Source organism: Acomys russatus, chromosome 3 (genome assembly GCF_903995435.1).
Source record: "Acomys russatus chromosome 3, mAcoRus1.1, whole genome shotgun sequence".
NCBI classification, from domain to species: domain Eukaryota; kingdom Metazoa; phylum Chordata; class Mammalia; order Rodentia; family Muridae; genus Acomys; species Acomys russatus.
In genome coordinates this window covers 7807815-7824243 of record NC_067139.1, presented here as the reverse complement: position 1 = coordinate 7824243, position 16429 = coordinate 7807815, and the positions used below count along the sequence as shown (strand labels likewise).

The 16429-nt window shown below is 44.0% G+C and overlaps 2 protein-coding genes across 2 annotated transcripts; both read right to left on the bottom strand.

Annotated features, from left to right (window-relative positions):
* Window positions 1–2285: 2285 nt before the first annotated feature.
* LOC127209589 (histone H3.1-like) lies at window positions 2286–15369 on the bottom strand. Its single transcript, XM_051169292.1, has 2 exons — window positions 15027–15369; window positions 2286–2621 (listed from the first exon to the last, which is right to left on the bottom strand). Exons 1-2 carry the CDS (start codon window positions 15366–15368, stop codon window positions 2307–2309), a joined length of 657 nt encoding a protein of 218 aa, XP_051025249.1. The 5' UTR covers window position 15369; the 3' UTR covers window positions 2286–2306.
* LOC127209338 (histone H2B type 1-F/J/L-like) lies at window positions 11143–11549 on the bottom strand. The gene has a single exon (XM_051168934.1). The coding sequence runs from the start codon at window positions 11547–11549 to the stop codon at window positions 11169–11171; it is 381 nt and encodes a 126-aa protein (XP_051024891.1). The 3' UTR covers window positions 11143–11168.
* Window positions 15370–16429: the final 1060 nt, after the last annotated feature.

Here is a 16429-nt window from a genome sequence, read left to right as displayed (position 1 = left end):
GGGAAAAAAAGAACTCTAATTTAACCTTACATGTATGATAATCTGTAACTTTCTCACCTAAAATATAACAGAAAAAGACTAGAAAATGAAAAAAATAGCCCTAAGGCAGAAATAATAATGCAAGAAAATCTATAGTAACAAAATTATTATACAAAATTAATGCAATACTTTTGAAAATATTAATGTCACATCACATTTCACAGCTTAGAAACAATAATGCAATAAGTCATACAGAACCATAAAAAGCTCAAGCAATTCTAATGAGTAAAAAGAGTGCTGGGCCTCAAGCTATACATACCAGAGAGCTATAGCTACAGAGACAGCCTCGTGTTGGCATAAAAATAGAATGGAATAGAATTGAGGGCCTGGAAGTAAAATGGCAAAGCTATATCCCATTAAATTTTGACAAAATGGGGAAAACAAAGTTTGAAAAAGCCTGTTCAACAAAGAGCACAGAAAAAGCTGGATTTCCAACTGTAGAAGAATGAAATTAAATTGGTATATTTCATCTTGTACAAAAATCAGTTCAAAATGGATCAAAGATCCAAAGCACAAATGTAGGAGATACCCTTCATGATATTGTGATAGAAGATTTTCACAAATAGAATGCAAACATAACAGGAACTAAAGCCAAGTTTCAACAGATGGAACAACATGAAAATTAAATAAAAAAAAAATATGTACTGAAAAATGATCAGAAGAACAAACAGAAAATTTACAAAAATGAGACCAAATCGAGGCCAGCTACATTTCAGACCAGAGACTAGATCCAGAATTTACAAAGAATGGTAGGAATTAAATACCAGAAAAATAAAACTGCCAATCAACAAATAAATTAATAGTTAAAACAAAACAAGCAAACAAACAACAAAAACTCAAAATCAACCAACCAACCAACCAAAACAGAAAAACAAAAAACCACAAATGGCCAATAACTATGTTTAAGAGCTCAATAACCCAAGACATCAAGGATATACAAATTAAAACTGCTTTGAGATACTACCTCAGTTAGGATGGCTGTGAACAAATGCTGGTCAGGATGTGAAAGTGATTCACTGTTAGTAGTGGAGCAAATTAATACAGCCACTGTGGAATTCAGTTTGAAGATTTATTGACAATTAAAACTAGAACCCCAATATGATGAAGCTATTATACTTGAATACAGTCAGAGAACTCCTTACATAGCATAAAGATACTTTAACCCCAATGTTGGCTGTTGTTTTCTTCACGATAACGAATTGAAGTGAAACCAGGTGTCCACCCACAGAGGACTGGATAATGAAAATGTTATATAAATACATAAACTTGAATATTATTCAGCTATAAAGAAAAGTGAAGTTATAAAATGTGCAGGAAAATAGATGTAATTACAATGTATATTAAGCATAGCCACACAGGGAGGCAGTGGGGATAGAAGCCCACATGGTCTCTCATATGTGCAATGTACCCAATGTAAATATGTTAAGGAATGTACATACGTGTACAGCATAACATGAAACGAACAAGAAGGACCAAGTAAAAAAGACAACAGACCGAAAGTAAATGCAGGTACTGGAGAAGTAATTTAAAACTAGAAGTTTTTCTAGTGATATTTTTGCCCTGTACGTTTGTTTCTGGAAATGGATAAGAGCATAAAATACATTCAATACTTAAAGTATTTAACTTAATGCCTCCGCCGTTCAGAATTTATATTCTGTGTAGTGTTGACTATTGGTCACCGATATTATGATTATTTTATAACACTCGTGATTTATAAACTCTGTACCAAAAAGTGGCATGAAGTTTCAGTCAGAATATGCTCCTGCCATGTCAGGCATCGTGTAGCTTCCAAGGCTGACTCCATCAGCTGAGTTAATCTACAAATCCTGACCATACACTAGAAGTTTGAGATCTGTGGCAAACTATGAAAGACAGCTAAGACAGAAATAAAGTCGTAATTCTGAAAAACCGAGGGCTATTACTACCAACTAGCTAGACAGCACAGCCCAGCCAGCATGCAAATGAGGCGCAAAGACAAGTCCATTCTGATTGGAGAACATACTGCTCACCTCATTCTGTAAAATGTTGAACCCAGACCTGACATATAAGCGAGGCAAAGGATGTGGTAGCCTTGAAGGTGTAAGACCCAGAACCTAAACCTACACAACTCACGTGCTTAGTAATAGGTGAAAGCGAAATAAAATTCGAAAAGGGAGAATCCACCCCTCAAACCAGGGAAAACTGGAAAGTGTCAGCCCTTCCGGGAGCGTGTGGGTGGCCCTGAAAAGGGCCGTTAGCGAAAAGCGAGCGGGAATCAGGCCGAGAGCTCAGCCGCCGAAGCCGTAGAGCGTGCGTCCCTGGCGCTTGAGCGCGTAGACCACGTCCATGGCGGTGACGGTCTTGCGCTTGGCGTGCTCCGTGTAGGTGACGGCGTCGCGGATCACGTTCTCCAGGAAGACCTTGAGCACCCCGCGGGTCTCCTCGTAGATGAGGCCGGAGATGCGCTTGACTCCCCCGCGCCGGGCCAGGCGGCGGATGGCGGGCTTGGTGATGCCCTGGATGTTGTCGCGCAGGACCTTGCGGTGGCGCTTGGCGCCTCCCTTGCCCAGACCCTTCCCGCCTTTGCCGCGACCAGACATTGTCTCAAACCCCTCTTCAGCTGAGAGCAGAAACGCTGAGACCTGACCTGAGCGCCGCCTTTTATAGGGCAGGAGGCGGACCGAAATGAGAACCTGAGCGAGGAGGCGGGAAATTGCTCCCGCCGGCCGTGGGGGAGGGGAAGGCTTAAAAAAAAAAAAAAAAAAAAAAGACGCCTCTTGTTTCTTTGTTTCTTTGTCTGTGCTTTCTGAGGGAACCAGCTCCTCACCCGGTTTTAAGACTTTGGGGACTTGAGCGCACGATCAATAAGTACACTGACGTTGTACGAAATACACAAGGCCAAGCAGCCCCCCTGACAGCAGGAGAGGACAGTGCAGGCCGCTGCTAAGGTGCTCTGGCGGTCACTGACTGCTTTCTAAGGTCACATCGTGCTGTGACTTTGTGTTCCTTCTCTGCAGTGACTACATTTCAAATAATTTCCTTTACCTTAAAGCTTTCTCATAGATATGTGAATGTCTCCTTATTCCATAAAAATTCATATTACGACTCTAACAAATTTCACAAATTAGATTTAAAAAATATATTTAGTCTCTGTTCACACCTAGCGTAAATATTGCCAGTAAAAATGACTACAATTCCATTCTTTAGTTAATACTTTCTGACAGAGGGACTCTACTGTGAAATAGTTTAAACTGCTGTGGAGAAAAACTTTAAAGTGATTATGTGTACTTGATATGGCATCATAACTATTCGTGCATACATTTTAAGAAACCCCCCGCATTTGACACAAGCTCCTGTAACATTTTCCTATTATAAAGTGAGTATTTTTGACTGTAAAGAGACAATCGGCAGAGCCCCAGCCATCTCAAAAGCAGCTCTTCCATTTTGCTCTCCCATTTTGCTAGATCAGGCTGAGTTCATGATCCCAGGCTAGTGGACCAGCTGTTTCCCTGGCCCTCTATATTTTCCTTAATTGCCCGTTAAACCGGTAAAGAATTTGCTGTTATCTTAACCAAGTTGCCTAAATTGTAAGACTATATCCAGTTGTCTGTCAATCCCTCAAGTATACACAGCTGACCTACTCTTCTGTCCCCTCAGCACCTTGAGCTCTGGACCCAAAGTCTAGGAGGATGAGTTACTAGCGAGCCTTGAACACTGTGGTGGTGTTTCGAGCCTATAATCCCAGCACTCGGGAGGCAGAGGCAGGTGGGATCTCTGTGAGTTCAAGGCCAGCCTGGTCTACCAGGACAGCCAATGCTAACACAGAGAAACCTCGTCTTGAAAAAAACCAAAACCAATACCAAAAGCAAAAGAAACCATACCAAACCAAAACAACAACAAAAAGAGCCTTGAAGCCAGGTGCCCCAATAAGGCCCAGTCTGCAACATGTACTCCCCCGCTACACAGTCAGAGGCGGAGGCAGAGGCAGAGGCAGTGTTGATGTAGAAGAAACTTGAAGTAGTAAAATTGATGATATAAAGGCTTTACTATTTAATGGTTTTGGGTTCAGACAGAATGACTATATTTGGTTTGGGGTTGAGACAAAATGGCTGCATTTTTTATTATTGGTTGGTGAAAGAAGTTGCTACTGTCAATGTCAAAACACTGCCGTCTGTTTTCCAGGTAGCCATGTGGTCATGGACGACTTAGAACCCCAGATTCCTCTGCCTGTGTATCCTAGATGCTGCCTCTTAGTCTGTATCTTTATAGTTGTTCTCTTTTGATCTTCTGCTTGCAGGGCTATTGTAGAAGAGATTCAAAGTAATAGACATGATGTTAGTAAGGACTCGGGAATGATGGATTTGCTTAGGAGACATTAAGTCACATGAAAGGGAGCTGTCGCCCAAATGCCCCAGAGGTAAGTAGAGGACTAGCCAGGTCATTTAGAGATAAGCCAAATGTAGGATGCTAGGAGGTAACTGTTTATTCACTGGGGCTGACTGGCCTTTAGGCTTCATTTCCATATCAACAGTGATTTACCACAGCCATTGGGCACATTCCCATATCAAAGAACAGGCCCCTAATAGGCAGCTTAACCCAGAAGTGCACGGTCACACCTGTGCTTAGTCCTGGCTTGCCACAGAGGCCTGCTACTTCTTGAGAAAAGCATAATTCTGCCAGGGGCCCAAGATGACCCCATAACAACTATATGAAAAAGCACGACACTAGCCTGGAGTGGTGGTACACATCTTTAATCCCAGCAGGGTAGAGGCAGAAGAGGGTGGGTCCCTGTGAATTCGAGGCCAGTCTGGTCTGCAGAGTGAGTCCAGGACTGCCAAGGCTACACCGAGAAACTCTGTCTCCAAAAAACCAAAAACAACAACAAAAAGAACGACACTGAAGTATTACAATAATCTTCACAATATCTTTGCCATGTATATCTCTCATCTGCCCAAGGGGCCAGGGATAGATGAAGGCTTGTGTTTGTTTTAGTTCTTCAAAGGGTAACCCGAGGCTGGAACCCAAAGAGATTTAAGAAAGCAGGTGTCTGTGGAGTCTTTTATTTAATGCCAGCTCCTCACTAAGAATTAGTCTGAGCTGGACAAACACTACCATTAAGGAGCCTTTACTTTTATTCACCCCCAGTGTCTAGAGTCATTTTTACTGGAAGGCGCATTGTTTCTATAACAGTACACTTCCAAGTATAGTATAGATCCGAGCAGACAGAAAACCTGGTTTGCTGTGTTCAGGGCGTTGCTTAAAGAGGCCTTCTTGCTAATGTGCTTAGCTCTGGCTTCCCTGGGCTGGTTACTGGGGAAGCTAAGGTTGTTCTCATTAATAAAACAATTTTACAACCGCCCGGGGAACAAGTTCTACAATAATTATATTAAAGTTTGGTTTTTTGTTTGTTTGTTTGCTTTTTGTGACGTCAAGCCTTTCATAACAAACATTCAAAGACTCAGGGAAAACAGATTTTCTGCTTCTTTTGTTTTCCTGAATTGTGAGTAATAGCAATTGTGGAGCAATATAATTAAACTAGAAAGTTATGAGTATGAACTAACGGGAAAGCCCAGCCAGGACTTTTGTTAACACTGGTTTCTGCTTCTCAGACAGGACTTCTCTGGGATCACAGTATTATGATTATGATCTCCTAGCAGACAAACTGGCTTTTCTAACTAGGTATTACCCAGGAAGTGATAGGAATGTTAGAGCAGTAATTCTGTTTTCAAGACTGTGTGGTGGAGAGCCAGTTTTGTTTCTGTCATATATAGGAAGAAATAGCAAGTTCATTTCTTTCCTGGCATTGTTGGACATCTTTGGTGTTCCAGGGTACACCGAGGAGCAGCTGAAATGCCCAGCCTCATGGACTGAACAACTAGATTCTTGGACCTTCCACTGTGGGCAGCTTGTGGCTTGTGCATGCTGTCTCAAGTCCTCATCACCTAAGGCCCAACACTGCCCCAACCTGCAGGGTTTGACTAAAACTCGGGAGGGAGGTCACCTGTTGAGAAATGCAAAACACAAGGAAGGAGAGCAACTCTGATCGATCAAGCTCTCAACTTTATTAGTCAGGCAGCAGCTTTTATAATTCAGAGGGCAGGGAAGCATATCGCTATAGCAACGCAATTGCAGGTTTTCCTCAAAACATAGGGAATACCAGGCTGGGTCATAATGTCCTGCCACACAGGGCATCTTGCTTTGTCTTCATCTAGCTTTAGTCTAACTTTTGACTCACATCAGGGTCGCTCCATCCCTATCTGTCTTTAGCTGCTGACTCACAACAGGGTCAGCTAGTTTCTGGTAAAAAGTAAGCTCTGGGAAAGACAGAGACTTAAAGGTGCAGACTTGGACAAGATGGCTGAACATTGGTCATATGGCCTATTGTCTGCAACACAACACTGGGAGTCAAACCTACATGCCCATCTCTCCAGCCCTGGCCAGAACTCCCAAACTCTGGCCTTTCAACAAGCATTTATTTGTTTTTGTTTTTTGTTTTTTTGAGACAGAATTTCTCTGTGTAGCCCTGGCTATCCTAGACTCGCTCTGTAGACCAAGCTGGCCTCTAACTCACAGAGATCTGCCTGCCTCTGCCTCTGCCTCTGCCTCTGCCTCTGCCTCTGCCTCTGCCTCTGCCTCTGCCTCTGCCTCTGCCTCTGAGTGCTGGGATTAAAGGCGTGACTACCATCTCCGGCTCTAATTTCTTTTCTTAATGTGACACCAGTGCATTAATGATGCCTCAGAGTTTGTCACTCATCTGTTTAATCCACCCAATATTTGATCTAGTTTCTTCTCTCAACTGTGAAGCTCCTAGAAATTACCATCCCCAAGGTAGGGTGGGATAGTAGGATGAGCTGCAACAGACCTTAGCAAAACTCACTCCGCGATGGAAGCTAATAAAGACTTTCTATTGGTTTAAAGCTGTGCTAGAATAATCTTCTCCGGTTGATACACCACAACAGAGCTTTCTAAATTCTGGCCATATATCCTCCTTCGGACCTTCAATAATCTGCCATGCTCAGACACCCTCCCCGCTCAGAAGGCTATAAATGTAAAGATTTCCCCTTGCTCTGCGAGCAGCTGTTTCATCTCTACCATCTTCCTACTTCCTCGGCCGTGGGCCTGATCACCTGACAGCCATCTTAGCACAGCTCTCCACCAATCCGAGAAAGAAGCATTATTGCTTAAAACAGTGACCAAAATCCCCTGTGACAAAAGTGCAATACAAAGTCCAGCACTTTTCCTCGATTTCCGGAGTGAGTCAGTTGAGAAATTGTTTTAGCCTGAGAAGTTGTGAACCTCTGAGCCTGGGCCGCCTAGTAAACCCACTTGTGAATGTCATCTGCGTGGAAGTCAGTCTTGTTGAAGGCCATGTGTCTATTTTTGAGTCACTTCCTGTCCCCAGCGCTAACCTCCAATGCAGCTGTTGGGATCGGCAATTACAAGGAAATTCATGTACGCTGTTAAAAATTCGGCCAATAAAATAGGGAAATTACACAAACTGAATAATACACACCAAACGAAGTAAGAAGGGCACATCCCAAATGGCCTCCAGGGACCTGGTCATGACTAGGACTATGAGGAAATAAGACAGACAGGCACGCAGAAAGACAAATGGCCAGAAAGCTGAGGTTGGATGGAGTGGCCTCTAGGCTGTAAGAATCACACCCACAAGTTCAGTGTTTCTCATACAGAGTGGAACAGGGGGAAGCATTGCTGCATATAACTGGACACAGAGGTGAGGTTATTACATACAGATACACAGGGAGGCAGGGTTTATCCTTGGAATACCTCTCAATCAAGGAGACAGGTTTTGCTAATTTCTCTAGGGAAGCAGAATTTGGGCAGTGATAATCTGGGAGGGGAGCTACTGTGGACATTTTCTGCACACACTGTCAACATCCACACATGGACCAGAAGAGCAGGTTTCCCCAGGCCTCTGGGCCTCTTCCTGGCAGTGGAGAGCTCTGCTGTCCCTTCATGGCTCTGAGATTCTAGAGTCCTTGATATGGCCATGCCATGTCAACAGCCCAGCACACATTAACTTAGGATGTCACATATTCAGGGCTTCACCTGCTCCCTACACCAAAGACCTCTCCCTTCTGAGGCATGAGAGAGGGCTACTTAGCATTTCCTAAGTCAGTTTGTCGGTAAATCCTTTGTAACATCAATTATAAGTTTGTCGGTAAATCCTTTATAACACCAATTTATTACTTTTTCTTCCACATCAGTGGAAATATTTGTCTTTTTCATATATTTAATATTCTTTACGTCTATGAGGCAGAGGGATTTCATAAATGCCACTCTATATTTTGCCCTTTGCAGTGCAAACTGAGGGTATTTGGAAACAACAAATTCATGGAGGTGCTTGATCTGAGTTTTCCTTAGGTTTCCAAAGACAAAGCACCCAGAAGCCGCTGTGCTAGGATGAGCACTCTCTGACAGCACCGCAAGTCCAAGTCAGGAGTGTAAAGTGCTCTCCACTACTCTGCCTGGCTCCCTCCTCCACTAAGAAAGAATATGTACATTTCTAGATCTCTCTCAAGTTTAGAGTAGTCACTTTTCCTTCACTGATTCACTCGAGGAACTCTCAGAGTGGGTATGATGTGCACTATGTCGGTAAATTGCCAGATGCTGTTGGAGTCCACTGAAAAGCTGTCTCTGAGAGTGGGGTTCTTGTAGTACTCCCCAACAGTTCTGACCCAAGTCTCAGTCTCTTACAGGTGAGTGGTGGAGACACGTGCCTTTAATTGCAGCACTTGGGAGACAGAGGCAGGCAGAGCTCTGAATCTCAAGCTGGCCTGGTCTACAGGACAACCAGGACTACAAGGAGAAACCCTCTCTCGAACACCCCACTCCCCCACCTCCTCCTTCGCCAGAATAACCAAAGTCCTTTACAAGCTAATCCTTTGTGTTAAGGATTAGCAGGTCCCCTAATATTGTTGCAGAAATGAAAGGAACAGAAAACAGCCCAAGCATACAAACATTGTGTCCTTAGAAAGGGAACCACATCTAAGATGTAAATTTAAAAAGTGTCTCCCCCCCCCCTGTCCCCTCCCCCCCCCCAGCTCCCCAAAGGCAGTACTTCAGTTATGCTAACTGCTGTGGAGGGAAAGCTCAGTAGGGAACTCCAGCTGAATGCTGCCTTCCCCAGTTGGTCCCTGCTTGTCTTAGTGAGCAAGGGATTTGATGGAGTCATCTCTACAGGGGCTGCCTGATTTTACTTTAGTCTTCCAGGAAGAGACACTGTCCTGCCAGTGGCTCCATGAAACCCAGCTGGCTGCCTCAAGAATGCTACTTCAGTTGATTTCTGCTTAGATGTTTTGAGATCCTATCCGATGAGGTTTTACTATCTGCTTCTTCTATCATTATTTTCTGCTTGCTTTTTTGACTTGCTCTATACTCAAATAAAGTGACTCACTGAAAACTGAAATTGTACTAATCACAGGTCATTCTCTGGATTATAAGGACTATCAGAGAAAGTTTACCCTCTCCCATGGATTCAGGCAGAAATTGTACTTCTAGATGCACAAGAGCTGGTCCTGGTGGACATGCCTATAGTGGCAGCATGTAGCAGGCCGAGAAAGGAGGAAGTCTTTTGTGAGTTACAAGCAAGTCTGGGTACAAAGCAAACTCTCACTCTACACAAATAAAAATAAATAAAGTAAAGCCAATAAAAGAGATTTTATTGAAATCTTACAGAATTTGAGGTATTTAATTTTATAATGTAACTCTTTTTGGAGAATAGCTCACAGCTCAGTCTCTGCGTTCACAGAAGGCAGGATGTAAGCTGTGACTTCAGCGCGGCCCATTCTCATTTTAGTTCTTCAACTTTAAAAGGGGGAAGACAGTAGAATTTGTTCCACATGATGCTACAGAGATCAGAGATAATAATTAAACAAAATGGTTAGACAGGCATATTAAGCTCTTACTATACTAAGCTAAACTTTATTTTGAACATCCGTGTACTAATGTTTTATCGATATATGTGTTGGTTACTTTCCATCTACTTGACACAAGAATCACCTGATGTAAGGACTCCCAATTGAGAAAAAGCCTTTATCAGATTGACCTGCAGGTAATTCTGTGGGGCATTTCTCAGTGGTTGATGTGGTAGAGACAAGCTCACAAGGGCAGTGCGTCCTACGGCTTGAGCGGTTCTGGCAGGGGGAAGAAAAGCATCTGGATTTGAAGTCAGCTTCCCACTGCTGCTCAGCTGGACTTCCTGCCCTTCAGTGATGGGCTAATCAGAAAGGGTTTATGAGCCAAATACTGCCTTTCCTCACGTTGTTTTTGCTCATGATGTTTACAGCAGTAATACAAAGCAAACTAGGACAATATTCAATTACCTACCTATATGTGACTAATTAACACTTGATTCGTTTTAGTGGACTACTGAAATGACTTAGAAATAATTTTCTGGAAATTTCTATTTTGCTTGAATGAATTTTTACCTGGTATTTTATGATTAAGAGACGAATGTAACACATGTACGCAGAATCCCAAAACTGTAATGGAAACCGCATTGCAACCCTATGAGCTTCTCTCTCTCTCTCCTCTCTATTCCATTTGGAAACATCAATACCATACCAAAAAATAAATTCTTTGGCATATTCCTTATATGCAAAGTTAAAAATTAAGTCACAGAAAGCAATGGTATAACAGGTCATTGAAAAAAAAAAAAAAGTCACCTAAGGTTACTTGACAACCAAGGTGGGGGGGGGGATATTGTTAAGTAAGGAGGAACCCAAATGAGGCCAGCCGGGGTGATTAAATTCAAAGCTAGGCAGCTAGAGACCTGGTGCCTAGGCAACAAAACGAAAAGCAGTTGAGACTTAAGACAAACGATGGTGCCATATGACACCACAGGAAACTAAGGTACAAAGTAACAAAACTGACCGAAACTTTCCACTTTGAGGTTGTTAAAAAAGTGAGGACTGTCAGACAGACGGGCAAGGACAAAAAACAAGGGGGAGACTTGAAATGCTGGGAACTGAGGATACTCGGTGGAAGTGCCCGAAAAACTTGTGGGCCATGCGAAAATCGTAATAGGTAAATGATATAACAGCTGGTGATGTACAAGCCCTCTTATAATTATGACAGTGTGGGTGGCTCTGAAAAGAGCCTTTGGGTGATGGGTGAGGCGCGCTTGCTCACTTGGAGCTGGTGTACTTGGTGACGGCCTTGGTGCCCTCCGACACGGCGTGCTTGGCCAGCTCCCCGGGCAGCAGCAGGCGCACGGCCGTCTGGATCTCCCGCGACGTGATGGTCGAGCGCTTGTTGTAGTGCGCCAGGCGCGACGCCTCGCTGGCGATGCGCTCGAAGATGTCGTTGACGAACGAGTTCATGATGCCCATGGCCTTGGACGAGATGCCCGTGTCGGGGTGCACCTGCTTCAGCACCTTGTACACGTACACGGAGTAGCTCTCCTTGCGGCTGCGCTTGCGCTTCTTGCCGTCCTTCTTCTGCGCCTTGGTCACGGCCTTCTTGGAGCCTTTTTTCGGGGCGGGCGCGGACTTCGTTGGCTCAGGCATTTTGAAAGTTGACTTAAAAGAAAGGAGAAAAGTTATAGGCGACAGGGCGAATGCAGGCCTTATATAGACTGCCTTATGCAAATAGAGTGGAAAGTGAGACACATTGTTATTGGTTAATTGGAAGTTACTTTCATCCAATCAGAATGCAGATATTCCAAACTTGTGCTTCCACGGGTTAACATGATAATAGAATCTTAACCGTTGCCAAGTATTCTATTTTAGCGCCATTTGTAAACAATAGTGAACAGCTCTTCTGCTTCAGCACGTAAATTCTTATACGCAGTGTTTGGCTCAGGATAGCCGGTCGCGGCAAACAGGGCGGCAAAGCTCGCGCCAAGGCCAAGACCCGCTCGTCCCGCGCCGGCCTGCAGTTCCCCGTGGGCCGCGTGCACCGGCTGCTGCGCAAGGACTGGCGTGTACCTGGCGGCCGTGCTGGAGTACCTGACGGCCTAGATCCTGGAGCTGGCCGGCAACGCGGACCGGGAAATCAAACGAAACTGTACTAGTAGGTAGGGAGAGTTTGATGATCTATTAGCATACACGCTGAGAAGCGCGACACATTTTCTGCAGTGATCCAGTGTCCATAAATATGATTGTGCTGCTATAGCACGAAAATGAACTCTCCCAAGCCATATACAGGGCGGCTCACACTTGTTAATACCATCCCCTGCTGTTTGAGGCAGTGGAATTGCTGAGCTTGAAGACGCCAAAGGCCGAGTAAGGATTGCTGTGAGTTTGCAGTGGGTCTATAAATTAATAGATATTTAGAAAATAATGCTTCTAGCTTTGCTTTCCTGTTACGAGTATTAGTAGTTAACTATTATACCTTTCTGACTGATGTCCATTACTGACTCATAACTGTTACGAACATTGCTGGGCACTGGTGCCGCTCATCTCTGGTCTCAGTGTTCAGGAGGCAGATCTCTGAGAATTCCAGGCCAGTCAGGGCTATACAGTGAGACACCCCATCTCAAAAAGAGAGAGAGAGAGAGAGAGAGAGAGAGAGAGAGAGAGAGAGAGAGAGAGAGAGAGAGAGAGAGAGAGAGAGAGAGAGAGAGAGAGAGAACTGCTATAAGGAAATGATTTAAGATGTTACTTTGTATGCTGAGCAGCTATTGGTATTGAATGTTTTCTCAACCTCAAAAGCACTAATGACCAGACAAGATGTCTTCAGGAAAAAATCAATTTCTTCAGAAAAGCCAAAGGGTCAAATACCTTTGATGTTGCCCATACGAACATAGGAAACCTGGGCATTGGAAAGGAATTTTATATTTATATCTCCTAACAGTTTTGCTGTTTCTGGAAGTTTAAGCACAATGCCTGTTATCTCCTTAAATTCTAATAGCTCTTTCAAAAACCATTTATTTTACTCTTAGACTCCATAATTATAGCGTCGGAGCTAAAGAAAGGAGAAACACAAAACGAGAAAAACACAGAAGTGAGCAAACACTGTAGGGAAGGGTGAAGAAGCCTATGGATGAGGGGAAAACAGACAGTCTATGGCAATGGCGTCTGTTCTGGGATTAAAAGGAGTTATGAAGGGGTGTACGGTCACCCAGCACAGACTGCCCATGAGCACAGACTTATGAACACGGCAAATTAGGAGTTTAATATGGTCAATAAAACAAAAGTTACAAGCAGTCACCCCTTCCTTTAGTTTAAGCTTTTTTAAAAAAATGCTACTGAATTCCAGATCTTTATGTGTTTTTGTGTTTCTATTTGTGTAACTTCCAGATTTCTTGTAGGAAAAACAACAACTAAAAACATTTCCTGGATTCATTACCCAACTTTTTAGTGATCCTTGTTTTATAAATAACATTACTGTCTACCTGCTAGAATATTCCATCAGAGTGTAACATCTGCCACTGGGTACTCATTTTTGTCCACCATTACTAAAACAAAGTGGAGTTCTTATGTGCGAGATGAGCTGTGCCAGAAATTATAGAATTTATACTTTATTTAGAAGGTTATCACACTGTTGCAATAGCCCTGTCCCGGGGAATGTTGCCAGGAACAGAATATTCATGTACATGTAGCTGTCTGTACCTGATCATTTCTCATTTAAATAAAAAAATTCATGTAATTCTAACTGAAAGCCTAAAAGTGTGAGACATATGCTGAGTACTGGTGAGTGCAAACTTGAAAACAAAGAAAGAAAAACTAAACTAATCTAACCTGAAACCCGCGTGAGCCCTTCTGGAGTTAGCAATAGATCTTTGTATTTCCCCATGGAAGGAAAGAACACACTGCTTACAGTCTGTCAACAGATGGTGTTAGCCTGGATCCAAACTCTCCCTTGGCAGTGGTCCTGGGGGCCTTCCTTTCCAGGTCACTTTGTCGGAGGGGGGCTTTATTTTGTTGTAGGGATAAATTCCAATTTATGCATTATGATGTTATCATACCTAAAATGTTTGCGTTTGTGTGGTGAGTCTGGTAATGTGTGGGCAGGTTTGTGTGTGTGTGTGTGTGTGTGTGTGTGTATGTGTGTGTGTGTGGTGTTTGTGTGTGCATGTGGCTAGAAGTTGACACGGGCCTGATCTCTTTTTGCCTTATACCTTCAGTTGAAGTCTCCAACCAGTGCATTCCCACCCTGAGCTGAGGGACTAAGTTAGTCAGCTCGTCTCTGGGATCTATCCAGGCCTCCATGTGCGTATGATTGCTAGGGATCAGAACTTCCCCTGACTCTTGCACAAGTGTGTTTCCCAATGAGCCCAGTGATACCTTGAGGTAGGAATGTTACATAGCTCACTGGGCAAAAAACAAAACAAAGCAAAACACAACAACAAAAACAAACAAAAACAAAAGTTGAAGGTTTTGATGAAAAGGAAAACATGTTAAGTTCATGGGCACTTATCCTTCACATGACACAGGAAGCTGGTTTTAGTATTCTGGCTAGTTACAAGGTGTATATCTTCCATATGGTTTTATTCCAGTTTCTCCACCCTCTAAGTGACTTATCTGGGGGTTTCTGAACACACTGCCAGTTGTGTACAAACTAACACAAGCTCCCTTATTGGGGTTGTAGCACTTTCACAACCCTCTAGAACTAAAATGCCAGGGAACCCACTGCCCTCTTCTGGCCTGAGAGGACCAAGGACACACACAAACACTCATAGTTATTAAGCTGCTTGCTAATTTCTAGGGTGTGGGGGACACCCTAAGATACCATTTTGGCCTCCACCTGCCTTCAGCTGCTCCCTAAACTAAGCAATCAGAAAACAAAATCCCACAAGGACTTAGGCTACATCAAGTGCCACTTAGGCACAATTAGACAAAACGCTCAGTTAAGTATTCTCCCAAAAGGTAGGCAGGTATTGTTGGACAGGACTCTAAAGTTAAAACAGCTCTCCTAGGTGTAGATATGGGTGGCTCTGAAAAGAGCCTTTGAAAAATACTGCAAAGACCAACTTATGCCCTCTCCCCGCGGATGCGGCGGGCCAGCTGGATGTCCTTGGGCATGATGGTCACACGCTTGGCGTGGATGGCGCACAGGTTGGTGTCCTCAAACAGCCCCACGAGGTAGGCCTCACAGGCCTCCTGCAGCGCCATGACGGCCGAGCTCTGGAAGCGCAGGTCGGTCTTGAAGTCCTGCGCGATCTCGCGCACCAGCCGCTGGAACGGCAGTTTGCGGATCAGCAGCTCGGTGGACTTCTGGTAGCGCCGGATCTCGCGCAGCGCCACGGTGCCGGGCCGGTAGCGGTGGGGCTTCTTGACGCCGCCGGTGGCCGGGGCGCTCTTGCGGGCAGCCTTGGTGGCCAGCTGCTTGCGCGGGGCCTTGCCGCCGGTGGACTTACGCGCGGTCTGCTTTGTGCGAGCCATTGAGTAATCTTCTTAGACTTGGAAGTGAAATTATGAGAGAAGAAAGCCTCGCGACCAACATTTATACAGACGAATGGATTCTGATTGGTCTAAATGGCTACAGGAACAACTCAATTGGCTGTTGAGCTCTTTGTTGTCTGTGATCCGAGAACGGCTTGTGCGTTTTGAGCCATAGCGTGCAGTTTCAACTATTTCATGATCAGAGAAAGGATGTGCACAGTGACATACCTATTGCTAGATTTACTGTTGAGTGCAGAGCTGTTTGTACATTTTTTTAACCCCTTGAAAATTTACCAAAAGTGAAACTGAGCAAGAACTTTCTGCTCCTTGCTCGTTAATGGTTTCATTGACCAATCCCGGCGCTGCGCGGGCAATTTCAAACTTACGCGCCAAATTTTCTTTGTCTTACCTCTCAAGTGGAACCTCAGCAGCTGCTTCTGTTTCCCTACCATTCATGAGGTACTTCCATGTTCATTTCGTGTCGCTGTCTCCGACACTGTACTGAACTTGGAAGAAAAAAAATCAGAAGGCTGTTTTCCTATCCTAACCTTGAATAATCAGAATAAGTTTTTCAGTTTAAGTGTGCAATACTTAAAAAATTGAAGAGTCTGACCGAATTTTCGTGAAAAATCAATTTCTATTGTTTTTCTTAAATTCGTTTTGGTTTTAGATTATATGATTATATTAGCATCCTTAGCTGATTTTGTTGTTGGCGAATGGCGGTTCGGACTTGTCAATCATGCACATAATCAGCATTTGAGTGTCAACTCTTTATAGTGAATACTTAGTTGTTTCCCAGTAAATGCGCTGTTCTCCACGTCTTAAAGTGACCACTTTAAATGGTGAAGGTACCTTGGGGGGGGGGGGTTCCTCTGTGTAGCCCTGGCTGTCCTGGAACTCACTTTGTAAATCAGGATGCCTCTGAGCTCAGATCGGCCTGCCTCATGAATGCTGGGATTAAAGGTGTTTACTGCACCCAGGCCAAAATCCCAACCCTTTTTTGTTTGGGATTTGTTTTTTGAGAACTCCGTCGACTCGACTGGTTTCGAATTCAAGGCGTG

Bases quoted from the DNA above. Each gene is read 5' to 3' on its own strand.
- LOC127209338 (XM_051168934.1), bottom strand. From the start codon at position 11,549: ATGCCTGAGCCAACGAAGTCCGCGCCCGCCCCGAAAAAAGGCTCCAAG.
- LOC127209589 (XM_051169292.1), bottom strand. From the start codon at position 15,368: ATGGCTCGCACAAAGCAGACCGCGCGTAAGTCCACCGGCGGCAAGGCC. The intron at 2,622-15,026 runs GCCAAGCGTGTG...GAGGGGTTTGAG, and splicing joins CCAACCTGTGCGCCATCCAC to ACAATGTCTGGTCGCGGCAA.